Consider the following 23680-nt stretch of genomic DNA (forward strand, 5'->3'; position numbering starts at 1 on the left):
GCATTAGTGCCGGGAATGATGCGCCTTCACTCACGTTTTTGCGCATATTACTGGTATTTTTGAGCTCACAGGAACATTTCACATGGGTGCAAGAGACACCCGTGCTGTGATCTCCAAGGCTGTTTAGCCTGATGAGTTCCAGATATGTTCTTTTCCCCACTGAGTTGCTCAGCATATTGTACAATTGCGCGGGTATTGAGTGCGCATTTGTGCCCTTCCCATCTATGGGATCTTTGGTGCGCAAATTTGCAAAAAAAATAAGAGCATGCTTCATTTTGTTTTTTACACGCAAGAAATGCACGCACACAAAAAAAGAGTATTGAGAATAAACCTATTGAAGCCAATAGGTTCTATTCTCTGTGTGTTGCACTGCAGATTTTGCGCGCACAAATACGCCTCCGGCCCCACTGAAAACATTCAGCCGTGCAATGTGAGAGCATGTACAAGGTAGGACATGCCGTGATTTGATGGCGATGCGGGGAAAAAATCGCTCTTGTGTATTACCCAATTCAAAAGAATGGAGTTCATATTTGTGCGTCTCGCAATTTACAAATCTTGCGCGATTATCTTGCCCGTGTGAAGCCGTCCTAACTGCATGCCAACATCTGCATGGAGCTTGCGTGTCCTTCCCGTGTTTCCTCCTACTTCAAAAAACATGCTAGTAGTTGAGTTTAGAATGTGAGACATTAAATAACGTACAGCGCCATGAAATATATATGTGCTATATAAATAAGTAAAATAAATAGGACGCAGTACAGACAACCGGGGGTGAGAACGGGCAAATGATCGGAATTACAATTGTTCATTCCCGTAAGCCAAATCTGGGCCCTTTGTAGAAAAATAAAACCTTTGCTGAAGGACGCGTTTAAATTTCCACCAGGACTCATCCAGTCTAAGAGGACCATTAGAAAACATCAACTGGAATCCTGATTGGTTGCTATAGGAACAATTAATCAGGAATAAAACCATTCTAGATTACACATATTTCATTTATTCATCTTAATTCAAGACAATTCACCCCCAGGACTCAGGAGCGCTTATTGAAATATCGCTGAAAACGTCGCGTAATCGCTCTTCTCTTACTATCAATAAAGTTATGACAAATTAATTTAAAAAAAAAGCTCTCAAAGCAAAGTGAGGCTTGGAACGCAACAATGCCGGAAGTAAAGACGTAGATGCTAGTAGGAAGCGCCGTGCGGTTCACGTGGTCCCATGGCTGATGTGCCTGAGAACGCTCCGCAGCGTGAGTGCTGCCGGTACCGTACGGTGGGATCTGCTGGCTGCGGTTACAGTGTGCTAATGTCTTGTGTTTCTGCTTACAGACTGTCCTGGTACGGGCAGCAGCGATGCGGGGAAGAGCTCGGCGTGCGAGGGCTGCCCCAACCAGTCACTATGTGCGGCCTCGGCAGGACCAGACCCAGGTAATCAATCCCCGAGGCTGATTAACATATACAGCAGGCATCACTCTGTGCTTGCAGCTGCTGCAGAACTACGACTCCCAGCATGCCCTGCCCTACACAGGCTGCTAGGTGTAGCTGAGAAGTCAGTGCAGTATGCCGTGTCATCACCGCTCTACCGACTTTCCAGTATACAACTTTTCGTTAGTAAATAGAGAGTTTATATTTTCTTTTGCAAGGACGGCCATGACGTAGAAGACTGCGCACTTTTTACAGGACCGCTCCTTCTCAAGGCCAGGCTTAGACGTAAATGGCAGCGTGCAGCAAGTATACAATGACGTGTACATGCTGTGTGCCACCCACCCCCATGCACTATCTCAGCGTGTATGTGCGCATAATGCCAAGATAGTCCATGCCACTATATCTTTTTGCAAGCGCAATATGAGTGGAAAAAAAAAAACCCTGCAAGTTTGTGTGTGTCTTGATAGAAACCAATGGGCTCTTGGTGTTGCGTGCGAAGCACGATAACAATACACCCCTATGAGAGCGACCTAAAACAGCCCATTTCCTGGTGATTTGCGGATTGCCAGAAATGTCGCCCCCTGGCGAGGCTGCAGACCGCCATATGGTTGCTGCAGGGGACCTCAGTGTTACATGTGATACATGGCTGCTCCACAGCGAGGCGCTTCCAGAGGCCTCCTCTGCACCAGCTTTATTTATTTATATTTTCCATGTGTCAGATGTGAAAAAAGCGGACAGCAAACGAACCCATAATATTCGCTACTGAGGCTTATCATGTAGACATGGACTGTGAAGAACTCCTTGCTTGTCCTGTCCGTGTCCAAGGCGAGCGGCGCTACACTGTCCATTGTGTTCACTATTTATCCAGTCTAGGGTTAGGAAAATATGGCTGCTTTCTTCAAACCAGTGTTGGTGCCGTCCGTGCATTGTCTGGTATCACCACTCGGCTCCATTAATGTGAATAGGGCTAAGCTGTAATACCTCACCCAACCTATGGAGAGGGGGGGCAGTGGTTTTGGAACAAAGCAGCCATGTTTTTCTAACAAAGGACGACCCCTTCAAGGCCGGCTTCACACGGGCGTAGTTGTGCACACGTCTTGCACGGGCAATACGCAGAGAAAAGAAGACTTTGGTTTCAATGGGTTCGTTCACGGGCGGATTTTGATGCGCATTTCAGTTGCACAAAAAAAAAAACATCAATTCTATCTTCCTGCGCAAGGTCTCCATAGAAGTCAATGAGGATGTGCAATGTACGCTAGGAGGCGCGTGAAACACTGCGTAATTGTGCAGGAAAAAGAACACATCTGGAGCTCATTAGACTAATTAGCCATTTCACACGGTGCGTCTTTTTTTGCTACACGCAAAAGTCGCCGCAGAGGATCGCGGAGTGTTTCTTATTGTTTTCCGTGGGAAACCTTGTGCGATGATTTGCCAGTCCCATTGAAAACAATGGGCGCTCTCAGTGAAGGTTACCTCCCTGATCTACTAATTTCCCCCCCATTGAAGTCCCGTACGCCCCATGAATGGATGTTGGTAATCTTATCAGGAGTAGAAGTGTCCTATATGGAGGACCAGTATATCAGCTAATCTCTCATTATGGGAATGTGGTGTAATATGCAGGTACTTCTCACCACCTGGTCCTTGTGTAGCAAGACGTCTGCTTCCATCAGCTACCCTCCATAACCAGGCAGGTGACTGACTATGGTTTGCAGCTCACCACTGACTACTATATAATACTGTTTTCTTGTATTCCATTTTTAGCAATAGAAGAAATCAAAGAAAAAATGTCTTCCGTGAAGCACAAGATCCTGGTCCTCTCTGGAAAGGGAGGCGTTGGGAAGAGCACATTTAGCGCCCATTTGGCTCATGGCTTGGCTGAGGATGAAGGCAAGCAGGTAAGTTCGGGCGCTGTTCTCATAGCGAAGAGCAAACTTTTGAAAAGCTCAGTTTGGTCTGAATTAGTTCTAACTGAACCAGAAATTCACCAAAACTCCCAAAACTGGTTTATAACACTAAGGGCAGATTCAGACAACCGTTTTGCAATTGCGCATGCTTCAGATTTGTGTGTGTATTGGTGTATAGTAGTGTACTTTTTGCGCATGCGGCACACCCCTTCTGTGATTTAAAAGGCTCTTTAGCCTAATGAGGTCCAACTGTTTTTTTTTTGCCGTGGAATTAACATATTGCGCACCTCCCATAGACTTCTGTGGGACCCTTGATGCACAAATACACATTAAGGGCTTATTCAGACAGGCGTATATTGGCCAGGTTTTCACGCCCGGTCGATATACGCTGTCCCGCTTTGCAAGGGGAGGCGGCGGGCCTGGCTAGGAGCTAGTGCACTGAACCCTCGCCCCTCCCCACTGCTTGCAATGGGAGGGGCAGGACGGAGGCGAAGCTAAGTCCCGCCCCCTCCCATTGCAAACAGTGGAGAGAGGGCGGGAGTTCAGTGCACTAGCTCTCGGCCAGGCCCGCCTCCTTCCCTTGCAGAGATGGACAGCATATATCAACCAGGCGTGAAACCCCGGTCCATATACGCCTGTCTGAATAAGCCCTAAAATAGAGCAGGTCCTATTTTATTGCACGTGCATTTTGTGCTTAGGAGACCAAACCCATTGACATCAGGGGGTTCTATTCTTTGCACATTGGACACATATTTTATACGTGCAAAAACATATGCAAATACGATCGTCTAAAGCCACCATAGGAGCCATAATAATTCTGCGAGGGGAAAAATCGCTCATATGAATAAGTCCTTTGAAAGGAATGGAATTCATATTTATGCATCTCACAATGCACAAAACTCATGTAAGATTCTTCGCCGTGTGAATAAGCTTGAGTGTTATACACCAGTGTTCAGGACTAGTATCGAGCGAACCAGTAGAACCCTGTTTGAAGTAGAACCTTGCTAAAAGTTTGGTTTAGGTTCATGTTAAACCGAAATTTTAGTTTGACCCGAAATAGAGTTCTTCTGGTTGGCTTTGCCCAACACTCTTCTCATTTATATGTCGTCTTCTACATAATTTCTGGATATAGACAATATTACTGCCGAGCTTAAGCCAACTTTCTTTTGCTTAGTTGCGCCAAATTTACTATGAGCTGCACACGTCTTAATAAATTCAGTGGTTTGTGCGCCATAATTTGCGATTATTTTTACACCGGACGACTGGTTGAAAGCCTTTAAATCCCCCAGAATGTATTGCAAGGTTGCATAACTTTTCATTAGACATTGATTATGCTTTTACACTGAACCAGAAAACCTGTTTAACCCTTCCTATGGTAAGGACAAACATGGAATAAGCTCTTTATTGGAGACACATGTCCCTCACAGCTAGTGCTTCCATGTGTGGAGTGCAGCATGACATCAAGTGAGCGAATTTTCTGTGGATCAGCTTCAAGGTAAATCCACATTAGAGTGGGAAAATCAAATGATCGGAGCGACTTTAAAGGAGACCTGGGCATCAGTGCTAGACTAGTCTGGATTTCATACGCTGCCAATCTCAGTAGGTTTTCCCATGCAACGGTGTGAAGAGTATTCTGAGAATGGTGCGAGGAAAGACATCCAGCAAAGGGGATCCTGTGGATGTAAACAACTTGTCAGCGAAAGAAGAGGATGTCAAGAAGTGGCTCTCGATTATATGTAATTCATCCAGCCTTTAAACGTGGCTAATGCTTAGATCTTGATATCTTATCAATGCCCAGACTTGACTTTCAAACTATACCTGGTGCAATAACCAAAGCTCAAAATTTGGAGCGCAGTGCTTGTTTGAAATTGTGGCGCTGCTTGAAAAGTTTTACTTCCTGGGTTTTTGTTTGCATGCAATGGAGGGGAGAAGGTGAAGGTGAGCGCAGAAAGAACGCTCCCAGCCCATTGGCTCGCTCGGCAGTATTCTGGCCAGGATTTTGCAACAGTATTTGTAGGTCAATGCCGCATGTAGGCTTCACACCTGGCTTATAGACACTGATGCAAATAGTTCTACGTGAAAGTGGTCTCATTGTCCTCTCTCTCCCCTGTGTAGCCTCCAGTGACCCCAGGTGGGAGGCACAAGCATTATCTTCATGTAGACAGTAGGAGCACTGCACATCTTGAACCATTGGGTCTCATGTCCAAGGAGGGCACGGATTCTGTATGCGGAAGCCCCCTGCGGGATCCAACCCTGCCCGCGGCCGAAGACACTGCAGGATTCTACTTACCCGTCCAGGTCTTCTCTTTTCTTCACTGCGGATATCTGCCGAATCGCCGCCTCACATGCTCAATGGAGTTTTCTTTTTTAAACTCCTGCTTTAGCGCGGAATCCCCGGCCCGTCCGCAATTCAATTGTGGATGGGCCGTGGAACAGACGACTTCCATTGATTTCAGGCTTCAGACTCTACTTTGTTCTGACTGTTAGCCACAAGCATACATTTTATGTATTTTTTTTTCTAAAATGTCACACTTCAATATTGAATGAAGGCGACCTTAAAAATATACGGGGGCGAGGATATAATTTTATTTATTTTATAATACAGGTTTGTTTTTCAAATGTGTGGAATTTGTCCTAGTAGCAAAAGGGTTAAAGGGTTATTCCGATCACGTGAAGTGATGGTCACTAGAATATAGCATCACTTTCTGATTAGTAGAAGTCTGACTGCTGAGACCCCCATTGATCCTAAAAATGTAGGGGTTGCAATGCCCTTTAAAGGGAATGTATGAGCTGGATTTCTTTAACCTATTTAAACCAGGTAGTGAATCGTTTCGTATACTGATAGTTTTATTCTACTGTCTGTACATGACTATGGGGGCGGCTATCGTGCCTGCGCTGCAGTTAGCAGCAGTTGGAGATGCTTTGAGCTGAAATCATGGGCCATTCACACAATGGACAGGAGCTGACACATTGACTTCTACAGGAAGTGATCAGTGGCATAACCTATTGTTAACATCTTACCCAATTTATAGAGGTTTGTTTGTTTGCTGTACGACTTTTAAAAAATATTTTAACTTTTTCCAAAGATACTTTCTTTCTGCTGCCATCTTCCAACCGCCATAATGGTTTTATTTTTCAGTCAATCTAGCTGTGTGAGGGCTCAGATTTTTTTTTTGGGGCACATCCTGTAGTTTTTTGTTGGTGCCATTTTAAAGTACATATGACTTTTTGATGGCTTTTTATTACGTTTTTTTTTCTTGGAGACAGTGACCGAAAAACACCAGAATTACGCTATCTTTTTTTTTTTTTCTGATGACGTTCGCTGTGAAGGATAATTTATACATTACTTTTACAGATGCAGTGATGTCAAATATGTGTTCTTTTTGTTTTTGCTTTATTTTTTTGTTATAAATATGGAGGAAGGGAGGATTAAATTATTACTACCTACTATTTTTTTCTAATCTTGATTTAAACTTTTTAAAACTATTTTATTTTATTTTTTTTTGGTCACCACAGGGGACTTAAACTTGCGATTGTTAACAATTACATTGTTTAATCGCTCATGGAGTATAATGCAATACCATAGTATTGCATTATCCTGTTTTCTGACAGGCAGTCAGAAGGCCCCAGGCTGCCATAGCAATCGAACGGCACCTTGTAATCTTATTGAGCAGGAGCTGATCGGGGCCCCGGATTACAGATCAGGCATTTAAATGCTACTAACAGGATAGACAGAGGCATTTAAAGGGTTAATAGCTGGGATTAGCATGAGCGCTGATCGTGGCTGGTGTGAGCGGGTGTGAGCTGACAGCTGGCACCTGCAGTGTGTGGAGCTGCATCCACTCTATACATACTCTGCCCCCCCACGACATAAATATGTATCCTGCGTCGTTAAGGGTTTTAATGGTGGATGCAGAGTTATCTATATTGAGGTGCAATCAGCCATTGTAGTCCTGTCTGAGTCGATGACTACTAAGAAGTTTTATTTGCAGAATAAAAAGTGTCAGATTATTATTAGGCTTAGTGATCAGTGTATAGAATTAAAAAAATTCTTAAAGAATGTGTTTAACATAAAATATTGTATTCCTAGAATAGGTCATTTTTGATGACACATCGGAAGTGTGGCCAGAGGATAACTCCACACCGTTGCTTCCTGTTAAGCCTGCCAGGAATGAACAGGGTGGTGGCGCTCACTCATCCTAGAACAGGTCTCCACAGGCTACACAGAGAAACCTGTCCATCAGAGACTGGAGGGTGCCCACATGTCATGCATATCGTTGGACTCCTCTTTGGCAGTGCTGACGAATGGTGCATAATTTAACCTGTAAATTCTCTATCCTACATTATACCAGCCATTATCTGAGATCTGTCGGTTAATAGGATTATGCAATACAACAGTTATATAGTTATGTTTTAGTGCCTAAAACAAAAAAAAGTACAGAAAAATGTTACGTTTGGTCACCACATTGTGACACCCATGACTTGGATTGAATTGAGCCTTTATTGATCTTTTTGCGGTGCACGTGACTAATATTTTAAGGTAGTTTAGTGGGGTTTTTTTCAAGATTTTTTTGAACACTAGTGACAAAAACCCCCCTCAATTCTGGCATTGCAATGTTATATTAGACCAGACTCTTTTTGACCACAAAAATACTAATGTGTGTTTTTTTTCACAATTTATGTTTTTATGTACAAACTAGCTTGTCCGTCGCGCGTTGCTGCGAAGACAGACAGACATACATTCATTTTTATATATCTAGATAACAACCAATCACAACGCAGCTTTCATGTTACCTCAGTGGTATAATATATAACAACCAATCACAGCGCAGCTTTCATGTTACCTCAGCAGTAAGAGAAATAACAACCAATCACAGCGCAACTTTTATTCTGCCTCAGCAATATAAAAAATAGCAACCAATCACAGCGCAGCTTTCATGTTACCTCTGTGGTATTATATATAGCAACCAATCACAGCGCAGCTTTCATGTTACCTCAGTGGTATAATATATAACAACGAATCGCAGCACAGCTTTCATGCAACCTCAGTAGTATAAGAAGTAGCCACCAATCACAGCGCAGCTTTCATGTTACCTCAGCAGTATAAGAAATAGCAACCAATCACAGCACAGCTTTCATTTTACCTCAGCATTCTCAATATCCAGCAATTGTCTTGCGAAACGTTCGGCGGATGCATCATTTTGTGGTTGAACACGCATCCCGTTGCTCGTAATGCCTTTTGCTTTCGTGCTTGAGATGGAAATCAAACGATCTTTGTCTGGGGGGCATAACTGTCGACGATGCTTACATGCGCGCCACCTATCGTAGGATAGTTGTACTTCCCAGGAGTGTACTCAGCAACTTCCCAAAGTCTCATGGCAATTGGATGAATGGTGTAGTAATGCATAAAGGACAGACAGACAGACAGACATTCATTTATATATATCAGGAAGTGAGAAAATTACATTCCGTACGTAAAATTTGGACGCTAATTCTTTTGCGCTTAGAATTGAATAATGGAGTTGGGACCCATTAGCTTTTCCTATTTATGACATAATCAATGCCCGTGCCAAATTTCATGTTTCTATGTGAGAAAATTACATTCCGTACGTAAAATTTGGATGCTAATTCTTTGGCGTATAGAATTGAATAATCGGGTTGGGACTGATTACCTTTTCCTATTTATGACATAATCAATGCCCGGGCCAAATTTCATGTTTCTACGACATCGCGAAGTGAGAGAATTGGTGGCAATGATGGAAATCGAACGATCTACGTGGGGGGGGGGGGCGTAACTGTCGACGACGCTCGCACGTGCGCCATTTATCATAGGATAGATGTACTATGCCTATAATCTTCCCAGGAGTGCACTCAACAACTTCCCAAAGTTTCATGGCGATCGGATGAATGGTGTAGTAGCGCATAAAGGACAAACAGACAGACACGCAGACAGACATTCAATTTTATATATATAGATGGGGATTTACACACACATTTTTTTTTTTACTAAGAAGATGTTTAATACAATCTTGTTTATTTTTCGCAGTTTATTTTTAGTGCACATGTACGATTAAACAACGTGATGTCTTCTACAATGCACTGCAGTACTTGTGTATTGATTTCTGGCTGCCAAGCAATTAAACTATGCCACAGGTAGTGATGTAATAAAATGGTAGCTCTGGAGGCCTTCGCTAAGCCTGCAGCTGCTCTGAGCACCAATCAGCACCTCACAATCACGTCAAGGGCTGGCTGATTGGAAGATAAAGGAAGACCCCTCCCTCTGTCCACCACTTAGATGCTATGGTCAACACTGACCACCAAGCCGCTGTGGCGAGTGTTATCTGTGTTTCACAGTCACCACCCCCTGCATAAGGAGCAAGTTCAGCTCCTGAGCCCAGTCCGTACTGTCCCGGCTGACTTGCATTCCTCATGTTCGGCGGATGTTGGGAAGGGCTAAATGTTAAATTGCCATTTGAATCAGAGCAACATATTGAAATGTGATAGCATTTAGGAGTGAGCATGAGCTGTTCATATCTCTCTCCGGACTGTCTGCTTCCGTCTGGAAAGTTTTGTGGCCCATGTCCAGTTAATGACTATTTTAGCATCTTGTTGAATTATTTTTGTCGGCGGCAGGCAGATGGTGATGGAGGAAGGACGTTTTAGACCACATCTGTTTCCTGGGATTATTAGCGTCCCGCTGCAGTATTGTCTGTCTTTCTCTTCAGTTAGTATCCTCAATTTATATAATAGGGGTAACGTTTACATGGACTCTGCTCTGCGTCACTCTTGCATTCTTCATCCTTCCACTCTACTGGAAAGTAAAAATGGCTGCCAATATGTAGACTTGTGGGATTACCCTCTTATTAGTTGCATCTTCCTGTTTGTCATTGACACTTGCTTATTTAAGAAGGGTCCAGATACCTTTTTTTTTCTTCTTCATGGAGACCTGTGCTTTATGTGCACAAGTAGGTTTCCCTATTTTGGGCTGGTGGGGCATGTGCTCTTTCTTCATCAGGGGGTATTGGGATACAGGGCTAAAACCTCTAACTGAATGTTTTCTAAGTACACTATCCTACCAAAAGTGTTCAGACATGCCTATCAGAATGGATCATGTCTTGTTAGCATGCCACATGTCCTAAACCCTTCTACATAAAATGCAGACCCTTGTAGGTGTTGACCATAGTTTGTCACAGGAACTGCCCACTATTGTGGGTTATGCCCATACAAGCTGGCCATTGTGAAGCGCAGTACATTGGTTTGTCTACAATGATGCAAGGAGCCTTGTCATTGGCGCAATTAAAGAACGTTCTATGGAGTTACAAATCGGGCTACTCCATCTTCAAATCGGATGGATGTACCTCGGTGTGGAAGATGCCCAGGGAACACCTTTTGTCAAAGTGTGTTGTGCCAACAGTTAAGTACAGGGAGAGTTTCGTTATGGTCTGGGAATGTTTTACATGGCATGGTTTTGGTCCATTGGTTGTAATGGCAAGAACTATGAACACGGAGGTGTATCTTGGCATTCTAGACAATATAGTGCTGCAGACAATGTGGCAATATTCTAGAAATGATCAGTAATACTTCCAAGAAGACAATGCCCAATGTCACAAATCCAGTGCTGTTTTACATTGGTTTGTGGATATGGATGATCCACGGTAGGACTGGCCTGCAGAGTCCTAATCTGAACCTTACTAGAGCTAGAGAATTTTATCAAAGAGATTAATAAGAATGGGTGAGAGTTAAATTTCACTTTACATATCGATTCAAAAGAAATATTTCTAGATCTTTATATTTTCTTTATAACAGGTGATTGAATACAAACGAAAATACACTTTAAACCCACTGATGTGAATGGCTGCCTATATTACAAAGGTTGTAATTATCATTCAGTCAGATGAGTAGGATCAGGAAATATTAAGAAGATCTACTCCAAACTACTAAAAATTCTGGGTTCCCGTTTTATCACAAAGGGGTTCCCTAAAAGATTGGTGGATGACTCTATAAGGAGTGTTATGGGTGAATTCTAGATGAGTTATTTGGAATTTGCCTGAAGAACTTTGAAGAGAACCCTTGAAAACAGAAGACCAACTCCTCAGATTTGTGTTACGACTGTATTATTTTCCTGGGTAAAGGTCAGTGTTCTAAACTATATTCAGGGTCATGAATCCAACCATGACAGCAAAAACTGTCTGTCAGGCAAGATATTAATGTTATAAACATCATAAGAAAGGAGGATAGTCAGTATTGTACTGTGTTGTTACAGTATATTGACCACTAAGCCCATGGGCCTCATTCATCACAATTGTCGAGTAATAAAAACTGACGACAAATTCAATGAATACTTAACAAGCAAAGCATAATCTACCCACGTGGCATTCAGGAATGTGGCAGACAAATGTCTGGGGAAAATGAGATCAAACGACTTTGAACAGATTGTGACCGACATGTTGAACTCCTACAAAGATTTGGGGTATAACATGCCCCTCAAAGTACATTTCATGCACTCGCACTCTCACTACTTCTTGGAGAGATGCCGTGACTTATCAGATGAGGTTGGTGAAAGCTTTCAAGAGGACATACATGCAATTGAAAAATGGTATGAAGGAAAGTGGATGTCTGCGATGCTGGTTGATTACTGCTGGAATATTCCAAGGGAAAGCACTGGGGGACATAACGGAAATAACTGGCTTATGCAAATATTACGTCTAACCTCCCGTATTTTCATGCCACTTATGGAAGTTCTGTATTATTAGACAGGATTTACTGTTTATAAGTACATTCATAAAACACATTTAATTGCAATTTGTATCTACACTTCTTTATTCTACCCTTAGGCCGCCTGCAGACGGGCGGGTTGGATCCGGCGGCGCGGGACCCGACCCGAGCGCCTGCAGGGAGGAGCACGTACTCACCCGCGCCTGGCGGCCCCAGCTCTTTCATGTGCCAGCTGCCGGCGCATGCACAGACCGGAGCCGGCGGCCGGGTGAGTGACGTTTCTGTGCGGGGCTCGCAGAGCCCCGCACAGAAATAGGACATGCCGCGGTTTGTTTGCCGTGCGACATTTCGCGTGGCCAAACCGCGGCCGTCTGCATAGGTGTGCGTATTGTAATGCAGGGATTTCCGCCCGTGTGCGGGCGGCCTTAAAGGGGTTGTCCCGCGGCAGCAAGTGGGTCTATACACTTCTGTATGGCCATATTAATGCACTTTGTAATGTACATTGTGCATTAATTATGAGCCATACAGAAGTTATCAAAAGTTTTATACTTACCTGCTCCGTTGCTGGCGTCCTCGTCTCCATGGTGCCGACTAATTTTCGGCCTCCGATGGCCAAATTAGCCGCGCTTGCGCAGTCCGGGTCTTCTCCTGTCTTCAATGGGGCCGCTCATGCAGAATGCCGGCTCCGAGTAGCTCCGCCCCGTCACGTGCCGATTCCAGCCAATCAGGAGGCTGGAATCAGCAATGGACCGCACAGAAGAGCTGCGGTCCACGGAGGAAGAGGATCCCGGCGGCCATCTTCACCGGTAAGTATAGAAGTCACCGGAGCGCGGGGATTAAGGTAAGCGCTGAGCGGTTTTTTTTTTTACGTCCCTGCATCGGGGTTGTCTCGCGCTGAACGGGGGGGGGGGGGGGGGGGGTTTGAAAAAAAAAAAAACCGTTTCGGCGCGGGACAACCCCTTTAAGGTTATTCTTTGTAAATCTGACCACAAATTTGGAATCGACACCCAAAACTCTAAGAAAGTCACATTTTTTCCAGAAAAAAATAAACACTTCTTGTTAGTGCTACCTGTTTATAACAGGCAATAAACGGATATTTTAAAAAAAAACTTTGCGCCATCACTGGCCTGCGTTGTTGCATGATCCAGTATTGGGAAATAGATTATCAAAAAACTCATCTTACCTTAGGATGGCTCCATCGAAACCGAAAAAAAAAAAAAAAATTCCATTCATCTGATCTATGTGTAAATCCTGACAAGCCCATAGGCTCATTTCCATGTTCACAATCACGCTGTAAATGGTGCCAAAATATTATGAACAATATCAAGAGGGTGCCAAGTGAAAGGGTTAGCCAAACCCAGTATATGGACTGTGGGTCTGCAAATGTGAGATCTATGCTCCAGTGCTCTTGTGAACGGCAATATATAGGCAGGACAGTTGGTACTCTACGGGAACGCTTCAACAAGCATCCCTCAAACTTTAAAACTCGCTTCCTACAACATAGTGTTTCACGCCTTTTTAGTGTGGTCCACAATGGTGATAAGTCTACTTTTCAATGGTGGTTCAACTGGAAGTGGTAATGGGTAAGTTTAAACATTTATGCTGCAAGGAGATGTATTGGATACATTATTTTAATTCCCTCTCCCCAACTTGTTTGAATGAAGCCTAAGAATATACCAGTTACTGATATTGTACTTTGTATTGTATTTTTTATTTTTAGTTTCTCCTAGCAAAAGTCACTTTCAGGGTATATACCGTGTTTGCCCCCCAAAAAGACCCTGTCTTATATTAATTTTTGCCCCTAAAGAGGCACTAGGTCTTATTTTTCGAGATGTCTTATACTTAGCAGGCTCGGTCCGCATCCCTCTTGCTGCTCTCAGGAGCTCTGGCAGGCTTTCTGCAGTCCTCTGTCATCCACAGAAGATCACTTCCTGGAGCGATGGCTCTGATTGGTTCTGGAGCGCTGCTCAGCATTGCATGGCTGAGCAGTACTCAAGAACCAATCCCAGCCATCACATTATGGAGGCAAAATTTATGAATTGGCTGAGCTGTGGCATTAATTGGCCAATTCATAAACCCTGCCTCCAGGAAGCGATGGCTGTGATTATTTTGGGGAAAAAGGGATATTATGTATATTTGTAGTGGACTTTTTTTATACACATGGGCGTCTGAATGTGTATATATCCGTATATACATTTTAAAACGTGCTTCTAGAATAATTATGTGGAGATTATCCATTATAATTCTATTTGTATATATGTTGACGCCATTGAGTTCTAAATTTATTCTTCCACACTTCTTAATGTGGTCATTGAGTTTTTTCTAGCTAAAATTTTAGCAGTTGCTGTTTACAGACCGTGAAAAAACACAGTAAAACCTCACGAATTAACTAGTTTTTCAGATTCACGAGTGAAAGACATGCTGTTTAAAAGTGCAACGTGTTTAACACATTACACCTGTATAAATCGTGTGGCCAAAAACCACATCAGAAAACCATAGTAAAGTCCATGGCGCTTTGAATGCGCACAACACTGCCGGTATGTTTAAATATACCGTTAATCTGTAACTAATGGGCTAACAGCGCATTCCCTGTGCCTTGTAAATGAAAGGTGTTTTCTGGGACTGAAATACTGATAACCTATCCTCAGGACAGAGCATCAATATCAGAACGTTTGAATCCAACCCCTGGCATAGTATCATGCATTATGTAGTGCCAGTGCTGGTATAATAGCTCAGTCTCATACATTCGGATGGGCTTGAGCTGCACATAACATCCATGGGTCTTATGGTCTATGTCAGGCCGAGGAAAAGACCAGAGCTCACCTGAGTGCCACAGTCTCGTCAAACAGCTGATCAGTGGTGGTGTTAGGAGTCGGCCTCCCACCAATCTGGTATTGATGACCTATCCTACGGAAAGCCCCTTTAAATGCTATTCTTGATGGCACTGAGCATCATGCCATTGGAAAGATTTGGCCTTTCCATTTATAATCCAATGTAGTACTGTGACGGAACTAAAATCAGTTTATCACTAAAGCACTTAGCTCTGTGTTCTGAAATGTGGAAGCGCTTCTTCTGAATCCGGGTGGTTGTAAGTGAATTCTACGGCGTCATTAAAGTGTCCCTTGAAGGCCCATTTAGACACAACGATTATCACTCAAAATTCGCTCAAAAGCCGTCTTTTGAGCGATAATCGTTGTGTGTAACTGCACTGACATCATGCAGTTTTAGTTAAGCCGTTGCTCATCGTTGTCTTTCAGCGTGCTGTAAGACAACGATGAGCCTTATCAGGAGTTCATAGTGGGATACAGCTGATGCTATTGTTTCAGCTGTATCCCGCTCCCTGAACACAGGCGGGGTATGAAGAACACAGCGGTCCAGCTGTGTTCTTCATACCCCGCTCGTAGCGCTTTGCTGTTTAACAGCCGGGCGCTCCGAGCAGAGAACAGTTGGATGTGCAAGGTGGTCGCTCAACATTTGAGCGATCACCTTGCGCTGAATGCACACAACGATTATCGCTCAAGTCACTCAAAAGGCATCTTTTGAGCGATAATCGTTGTCTAAATGGGCCTGAAGTCAGGAGCTCAAAATTGATATGTAAATCAGTATCTAAGAGAGTTTGATTATCTGCTATTTCTTTTTCCCTGGATCTGGCTCCTTTTTAGCTTGGCTCTATTAGCACAGAGCAGTGGTCTGTGACTATAGTTTAGCTACAATGCCTAATATGAAGTAGTCTGGGACACACCCCCATCTCATCTTTGGTTCATGCAGCAGAGGAGTCTTCAGATAAGGCATTGTAGCAAAACTATAGTCGCAGTTCTGGGCTAAAAAGCAGCTTAGAAGAAGATCTGGGGAAAGTAAATTGCATTAATCATTTCCTATAGATACTTACTTTCATATTAATTTTGAGCTTATTGGAGGCTCACATTAATATAATCACAGGGATTTCCTGTGCAGAGGGTGTTCTGAGGGGGAAAAAAAAACTCTGAAAAAAGTAAAAATAATGGAGGGGGGGAAAAAAGTCCGTCCCCCCCCCCCCTCTCCAAAAAAGTGGACCAAACTCTGTATAAGACATCCTGTGTGGTACAAATGGATTTTGAGTTATGTTTGCTCTAATTTAGATTACACAATAACGTTATGTGCCTTTTAGCATACAAAATTGCAAAATTGAAATACTGCTCTTGGCATGATGGTCCAAAACACTCATATTTTTTTTTTTTGGATCTAAAACTCATTTGAGAAATTTATTTTTAAAGTTTTTCGTTCACATCCCAGCCATCAGCTTTTGAACACTTTTTATTACATAAAATATATTTTTGCCCCAGGCCAGTTACTGTGACCACTTTTATGCAGTGAAGGATGGGGCCTACACAAAGTCGTCTCACCGGTGGGAGAGTCCTGCAGAGGACTTCTGCTTATTCGGTCCAGGTCCGGCATTTTTCAGGCTCTATTCGGCGCTGGCTGTTTACACTGAACCTTCTCTGTCTGCAGATTTGTTTTCTGAGTGGGAAGGTGGAGTCCCTTCCTGTAGAAGAATTGGCAGTAATAGTCTAGGAAGTTCAGGGGAGCTCTGCCAGATTTATAGGAAGGTTGAGTTAAAACGATTTCTCCTTGAGGTTCCTGTAACAATAGTTTGGAAATGCATAAATTCCCCTACATAGTAACATAAACTTGTTTTATGACTGTGAAACGACCAGCGTATCACCGTACATAGATCTAAGCTATGAAACCGCCATAAGGCAATGGCTACACGGACCCTTTTTGTAGTGCTACCCATTGGTCTTAACTATCAAGAGACATCTGCAGTCTACAAGATTGTGGTGCATTGCTGTGGACTGCAGCTGTAGCTTGAAAGGGAAAATCAATCAGCGCAAAAAAAAAAAAGTGACCGCGTAGCCTAAAACTACTAAAATTTAAAGGTTTTTTTTTCCACTATGAACTTTATTCTATCGACAGGACAGGGGACAAATGTTTGCTGGGATCAGAACATAGCACCCCATGTAAATGGAGCAGCAGTGTGTATATGTGACCACAGCCCTATTTACTTGTATGAGACGGAGGGAGATAATCTCCCTCCATCCTAACGAGTTTATGGAGCATATACACCGCCATGGGGTGGTGCTGTTCAAAATTTATTGGCTGTCCTGTTAGTAGGGGATACATGTCTTTAGTGGGAAAACCCATTTAAGGGCAGAATTCTTATTACCGTATTTCTCGCTTTATAAGAGGCACCGGACGATAAGGCGCACCCCCGTTTTAGAGGAGGAAAATAGGGGAAAATATTTTGAACTCACCCAGGGACAGTGCAGGGGATTGTACCGGGCGAAGGAGCAGAAGGTGCAGCAGAGGTCTGAAACATCAGAGCCGTGTGTCACAGCGGTGCTTGTGTATGGCAGGAGGAAGGGAAGAAGCCGATTGGTGGAGGCGGGGGAGCAGCATCAGTTCCCCCCGGTGCTCACCACCAATCAGCGGTACGTATGGGTGGGCAGTGGGGAGGAGAGAAAACTGCTAATTGATCACACATTTGTTTGCGCGATCGCAAGTCTGTTTGTGCGATTTCGATTAAGTTAAAAAAAAACTTTCTGACAGTCTCCTTTATCACTGTGATTGATTAGCACCTGAAGGAGATCGGGATGACAATAGCATTATAGGGAACATGAAAACAAAAAGTTGAAGAAACTTGGAAGTTATATTTGGATGCGGACCAGTCTTACAGATTAAACCAGCCGTGCATTAAACCATAGAGTAGGGCAGTGCCCGTCGAGATACACTGGGGTCGGAGTAGAAGCCGCTGCTCTGGCCTCTGTGTAGCGGTCGGCGTTCGTAATTGCAGGCGCAACTCTCATTGAAATCAATGGGATCAATTGATTTCAATGAGAACTGTGCCTGCAGTTATGAATGTCAGCCACTACACAGGGGTCGGAGGTGCTCTGATCCCAGTATATCCTGGCAGGTCTTCTCTGGATAACCCGTTTTAAAGGAATTCTACTCATCCTGCTTGGTCGTGCAGTGCAGAGTCTGTGACTGCTGACCTCTCCTGATTGCTGACGTCTAAACCAAGGTGAGAGGTCAGCGGTCAAAGACTAAGCACTGCGCCACCAGACTAGAGCTGCAAGCGGAGTGAGTGTAAAGCCTGCAGGGATGCTGCCTGGCCAGAGGTCAGTAAGGGGGGTTGCTATTGGCCTCTGGTCAGGCAGCATCCCTGGGACTACTGTTAGGGTCACTATTGCTACTGGGCCCAATATAGTGCTGCTGTTACTACTAGGACTACTATGGCGGAAACTTATTACTGGGGCCACTATGGGGAACACTGTTACTACTGGGGCTGCTGTGGGGGTTGTGGTTGCTACTGGGGCTGCCATGGGGGCTCACTATTATGGCTCGTTCTAAAGGGCGTAAGCTCATTTTGGTTGTGCAAATGCGTTGCATGTTTGCCTGACCAAAAGTCGCTAACGCCCGTGTTTTTCGGCTGATCCCGCATCCTTTATGTGCACAAATACCCTGTGTATTTTCTTACGCAATTGCATGTTACGTGAAAAAATATACTCATGTGAACAAACCCATTGAAATCAGTGGGTCCTATTGACTGCGTATTGCGCGCGCACAGCGCAAAAACATCAGCACATTAGAGCTATTCCTTGGTAAAGTTTTCTGTATACACCTGTGAATTTAGACTTGGGCGCAGTCGACTCGGTGACATTGAGCCATGCGGGTAAAATGGTGCCAACAGTCTCTGCCTCTTGGCTCGGGCCATTATCCATTCTGGTTAGATTGTTGTCAGAAGTGACCTAACATGGCAACCAAACGTTCTTGGCTGCAAGCATCTTCCAGTGACATGACATCAGGCTGACTAACAAACAGGACATTTAGTAATGTTCCTAGCAACAGTTTATAGAAGAGTCAGAAGTACGGAGCGCTGGAAAGGTTGGGTCAGAGTCAAAAAGTTCTGAATCAAGTCAAATATCTTCCGAGCTGCGCTGCAATATCTAGAAAATAAGTTAATGGCCGTTAATTCGGAGCAGATGTTGGTTCCTATGCGCTGTCAGAGCGCTGGGGTTTAATGAGACCGGGCAGCCACGGCATTAATCAGTAAATTTCCCCTTGGCCTTCAGACTTGGGTGCATTCCATTGAACTTCAGTGTTAACCATTACTGTACGGAGCGTCCCAAGTGATTATTACCGCAGCTACAAGTCATGTTTCATTACATCGATTTATGGGAATATGAAGTGGACACTTTGTATGTGGCGTGAGTTGCTGAAGTCAGCTTTACGTAAGTGCCGGCAGACATTGGGGACTATTGATGTCATTTGTCGCTGAGGGCTATACCTGAAACTTTCCATATGTGTATTTTTTTCGGTAGCGTTTGATCCCTATGAGGGCAGCACTAGGGACATAAATCCTTGCGAACAGCATATGGCATAGATGAAGTCATTAACAAGACTTCCAGTACTTCTTGAGTTCCCCTTATAGCTTTTTTGAACTTTGAGCATCACTTAAAGGGGTGCTCCAATTACTGGACAACCCATTTTCAATAGAACCCCTGGGGTAGAATTTATAAACAGAGAGATATTTTACCCCTCCGCAGCCGCCGCGATCCAACGCTGTAGCCCACTGCGGTCCAGGATATTCCTATGCCAGAAATCAGGTGACCACTGTAGCCAATGAGAAGCTGTAGTGTGACCGCCCTTTCTCCTGCATTGGCACTCACATGCTGAATGCCGTGATGCCAGGCGCGCAAGGATGTGGCGCTGCAGCTGCTCTTTGGCTGCAGTGGTCACGTGATTTACTGTGACATCATCTATCGCCGTGGGCGACAGCACTGGATCCCGACGTCCGTGGAGGGATAAGTTTATTATTTCACCTCATGGAGTCCTTTTGAAAAGGGGTTGTCCATTCTTTGTGCTAAATCTCTTATCGCAGTCCTGTTTTAAAATGAATTGGAGCAAATCCTGTGCCCTACAGCATATTTTTTCCACTTGTCTCCTCTTTAAAGCCACAACACAACTATATACTGACATGCCAAAAGTCATGGGATAGCAGTATGTAAATTATGAAGTGTACTTACCTCAAGTGACAGCTTGGTGACGCCCACACCTGTATAAGTTGTGAGGTGTGATCTTGTGAAGTTAAACACTTGCCAGCATGGTCATCTTGAATTATCAGACTTTGAATGAGGCATGATGGTGGGTGCCAGGCGGATGGGCATTTCATTTCTGAAGTTGTGCAGGTTCTTAACATTCCTCGATCCATAGTGTAATGTGTGTACAGAGAAAACGTAATTGAAGGCCTTACCAACCGCAGTGAACAGTGCAGTGGCTGCCCACGGACGCTTAATGATCGCAACCGGCAGCATCTCGTTAGAATTGTCTTTGTGTACAGACAAGCAACTATGCCAGAAATGGCATCCACATTCCACAAGTTCATGTGCCCCCATGATGTTGTCCAGAAATGGTTCAAAGAACATTTTGGAAGTTTCTACAAATGGTGTAGTCTGCGCTTTTGCAAACATTTATGGGATGTGGTGAAGAGGTCCATTGGCATCCAAGATCCTGCACCTACAAATACCATGGAGTTGTGGTTGACTATCCAGAGGGCGTGGCTTAAAGGGGTTTTCCAGGCACAAAATGAAAACATTGAAATCTAGAAGATGCAGCTAAGTAGCGGCAACCTGGACCTTTTATCTACCTCTCTGCACCCGCTTCTTCGGCCCGTGCAGCCGGTGATCTGCCGCTGTGTTTACATGCATCACTTCTACAGAATACACAGCAACCGACTTGCCTACAACTTCCAGCATGCATAGAGCTTGTCTACTGGCCAGCACTGTAGCTCCGCCCCCAGCTCACGGGTCCTACAACTTACTAGCACCAACCTCCTTCTCAGTGAGAGGGCCAGAGAAAGGTGCTGAAGCAGACAGACAGAACCGTCCGGCACTGCACATGAGCAATACAGTGCAGTGCTTCCACCCCCTCCTCCCATCATGCACTGCTCACAGGATGTTAGTTTATGGACGGAAGGAAGTAGCCAATGCGGACAGGATGTCAGAGGAAGTGAAGATATTTTTCAGGTGGGCGGTCACATGACACATATAGAAAAGGAAGAAAGTAGCTAGACTGGGTACAGTCAACCTATTACACGATCACTTATTGTGGTGATGTACATTAAATATTAAAATATTAGTTTGTTCCCAGATTACCCCTTCCATAGCTTTTTTTCCATGCACTTGTTGAATCAATTTTGCAACCAAACAACCCCTTTAATGTATAATGCAAAGGGGCACAGCAAATTTAAAGGAGTTTTCCGAGTAATAAAGGCATTGGTGGCAGTAGAGGGCTGACTCATTTATTATACACAACAAACCCTCAGCTCCCTACTGTCCTGCCGCTCCAGTCCTCCGGTCTTCTATTTTCTATTGTTTACCCATTTGACCGCTGCAGTCAACAGTCCCCACTGAAGGACGTCCTCAGTGAAACTGCCTGGGATTTTAGAGTAGAAACCCTTGTGACAGGTTTACGGGACTTCACCAGTCTAGAAGACTTGGTGGCTCCACCTGTCAGATCCCGTGGGGCCAAAATGGCGCTCCGGTGTCACGGTGAGTATATTATCATATTACAGGATATAGACCCTAAATAACCAGTGGGGTTGTTGATCCGGGACTTACAGTCAGGTAGGAACTTTTAAAGCATTGATCCAGGGATCATTCTGACTGCCGTTATGGAGTTGGGAAGGAATTTTTTTCCCCCACATAGGCTAAATTGGCTCCTGCATCATTGGTGTTTTTTTGCCTTCCTCTGGATCAACAAGGGGGAGTGGAAACAGGCTGAACTGGATGAACATTGTCTTCTTTAAGCCTAACATACTAAGTTACTATGCATATTGCTTTTATTTAGTTATATAAAAAAAAGTCTGACAACCCCTTTAATGTTGAACCATAACACAGTGTTGAATTAGTTCAGCAGTTCCCTAATCCTTTCTGTAAAGGGGCTCCTTCATATATTTCAAATGTGGTCCTTACAAATTGTATTGTACAGCAATAATGTCCTATTAAATCCTAAGTCTCTATACAGCACCTGGTGGTCACTGCTGGAACTGCAGTTTATTAATGCTCATTTTTAAATAATTTTTGGCTTTTTAAGTTGGTGTATTTTTATTTCCGTGTTTTTTTTTAATTGCTTTCCTCTTGATAATTGGTAAGAATACGTCCAGATTATGACGTACATGAGCTATTTGTCTGCTGTGGGGAGGATAATTGAAAGCACATTTCGTTGATCTCCTACCACTCCCAGTCTCCTTGTCTTTATTAATCTTCTAGTAAGTGCAGGGTAACCTGAGGACACTGTAATAGTTTTACTAGATAGTCTTCATTGAGAGTTCCTCGGAAATGCTCCCCTTCCATCCTCTGTGGACGAGGCATGACAACAGGTGCTTGGAGGTGTGAAAATAACTCCCATTACATAACCAATTACTTTTTAAGAAGGGGCTGCGTTTTTGGCAGCTGGACCCTTGTTAGCTTGGATCAAAGTTGCCTAATGACATTTCAGGCTGGGAAGGGCTGGGATTTGTTTCCTCTTCCTCCCTTGTAGTCATTAAGTGCAGGTACTAGAGAACAGCTGCTGCGGTCATGATGAGCATTCAGTGACATTGGCGGGAGGAGTGTGGTGTGATGATTGCTGACTGCTACATGCTGCAAGCGATAATCCAACATGGGGAACATGTTTACTGTCACAACATGGAAATACAATGTCGGTTAGTTTTTTTCTTGCCAGTTACAAATTGTGCAGTTTCCCAGAATGATGAGTTTTACTCCTGCAAATTCATCATATTTGCCGTAGTGTAAGGGCGTTTTTTTTTTCTCCTTTACTTGGAAGAAAGATTGCAGTGATTGTATTACACACAGCTGCACTGGATGTGACATACATCTAGTAATACCTTGTATTGGTGCAGTGGGATCATTCATCAGAACAGGCATGAATTGTGGAACAGTTACCCTTAAAGGGCAGGTTCACTTTTTTACAGCAATTCTCCACTTTATAATCAGAATGGATTCATTTATAACCTGGAGTGGTAAAGTAACCAATTGTTCCTGGGGACAAAACTTGTCGTTAGACCGGGGTGAGGGAAGTAAAATTACCTGATGCCATGTATTTGTGCTGTTCTGTTGTAGATCGAATGCTTCTTGAGCCCGTCTTCCAGGATGACTGCAGCACTCTCGTCACGATATGCATCAGTAGTCTGAGGCACTTTACTGCTTTTGGATTGTCCAGCGCTTCTCATGTGAGCAGAGTTGGCCAATCGAAGAGCAGCGTGAAGGTTACTATATTAAAAGGCAACTTCAGATCTAAATAGCATAGAGAAATGTTGGACAAGTTTGTAGCCATCACTCTCAAGACAATTAACATTGGAAGTGGATTCATTCAGCATTGGAGATTATGAGAAATCACTAGCACAGATAACTCACAGGCCTGGTGACCCCCCTAACACCAATTCAGAGACCATAAAACTTTTAAATCCTTATCAGTGGACTAATTAAGTTTACTTTACTCCTTTACTCCTCCTGTTCTAGTATTAAGTGCAAATTCATCACACTGTGTGTGTGTGTGTGTGTGTGTGTGTATATATAATTTTACACATTTCTGCTTATATTTGAC

General features: G+C 43.8%; 1 protein-coding gene across 1 annotated transcript in view; it reads left to right on the top strand.

Moving 5' to 3' along the window:
• The first annotated feature begins 1143 nt into the window (after positions 1-1143).
• NUBP1 (NUBP iron-sulfur cluster assembly factor 1, cytosolic) overlaps positions 1144-23680 on the top strand; it is a 39428-nt gene continuing 16891 nt past the window's right edge. Inside the window, exons 1-3 of the mRNA XM_066576173.1 lie at positions 1144-1243; positions 1323-1421; positions 3180-3313. Of these exons, the coding sequence (XP_066432270.1) occupies positions 1213-1243; positions 1323-1421; positions 3180-3313 (264 nt within the window). The 5' untranslated portion in view covers positions 1144-1212. The remainder of the gene's footprint in view (positions 1244-1322; positions 1422-3179; positions 3314-23680) is intronic.

This window comes from Eleutherodactylus coqui, chromosome 8 (assembly GCF_035609145.1).
Source record: "Eleutherodactylus coqui strain aEleCoq1 chromosome 8, aEleCoq1.hap1, whole genome shotgun sequence".
Classification (NCBI taxonomy): domain Eukaryota; kingdom Metazoa; phylum Chordata; class Amphibia; order Anura; family Eleutherodactylidae; genus Eleutherodactylus; species Eleutherodactylus coqui.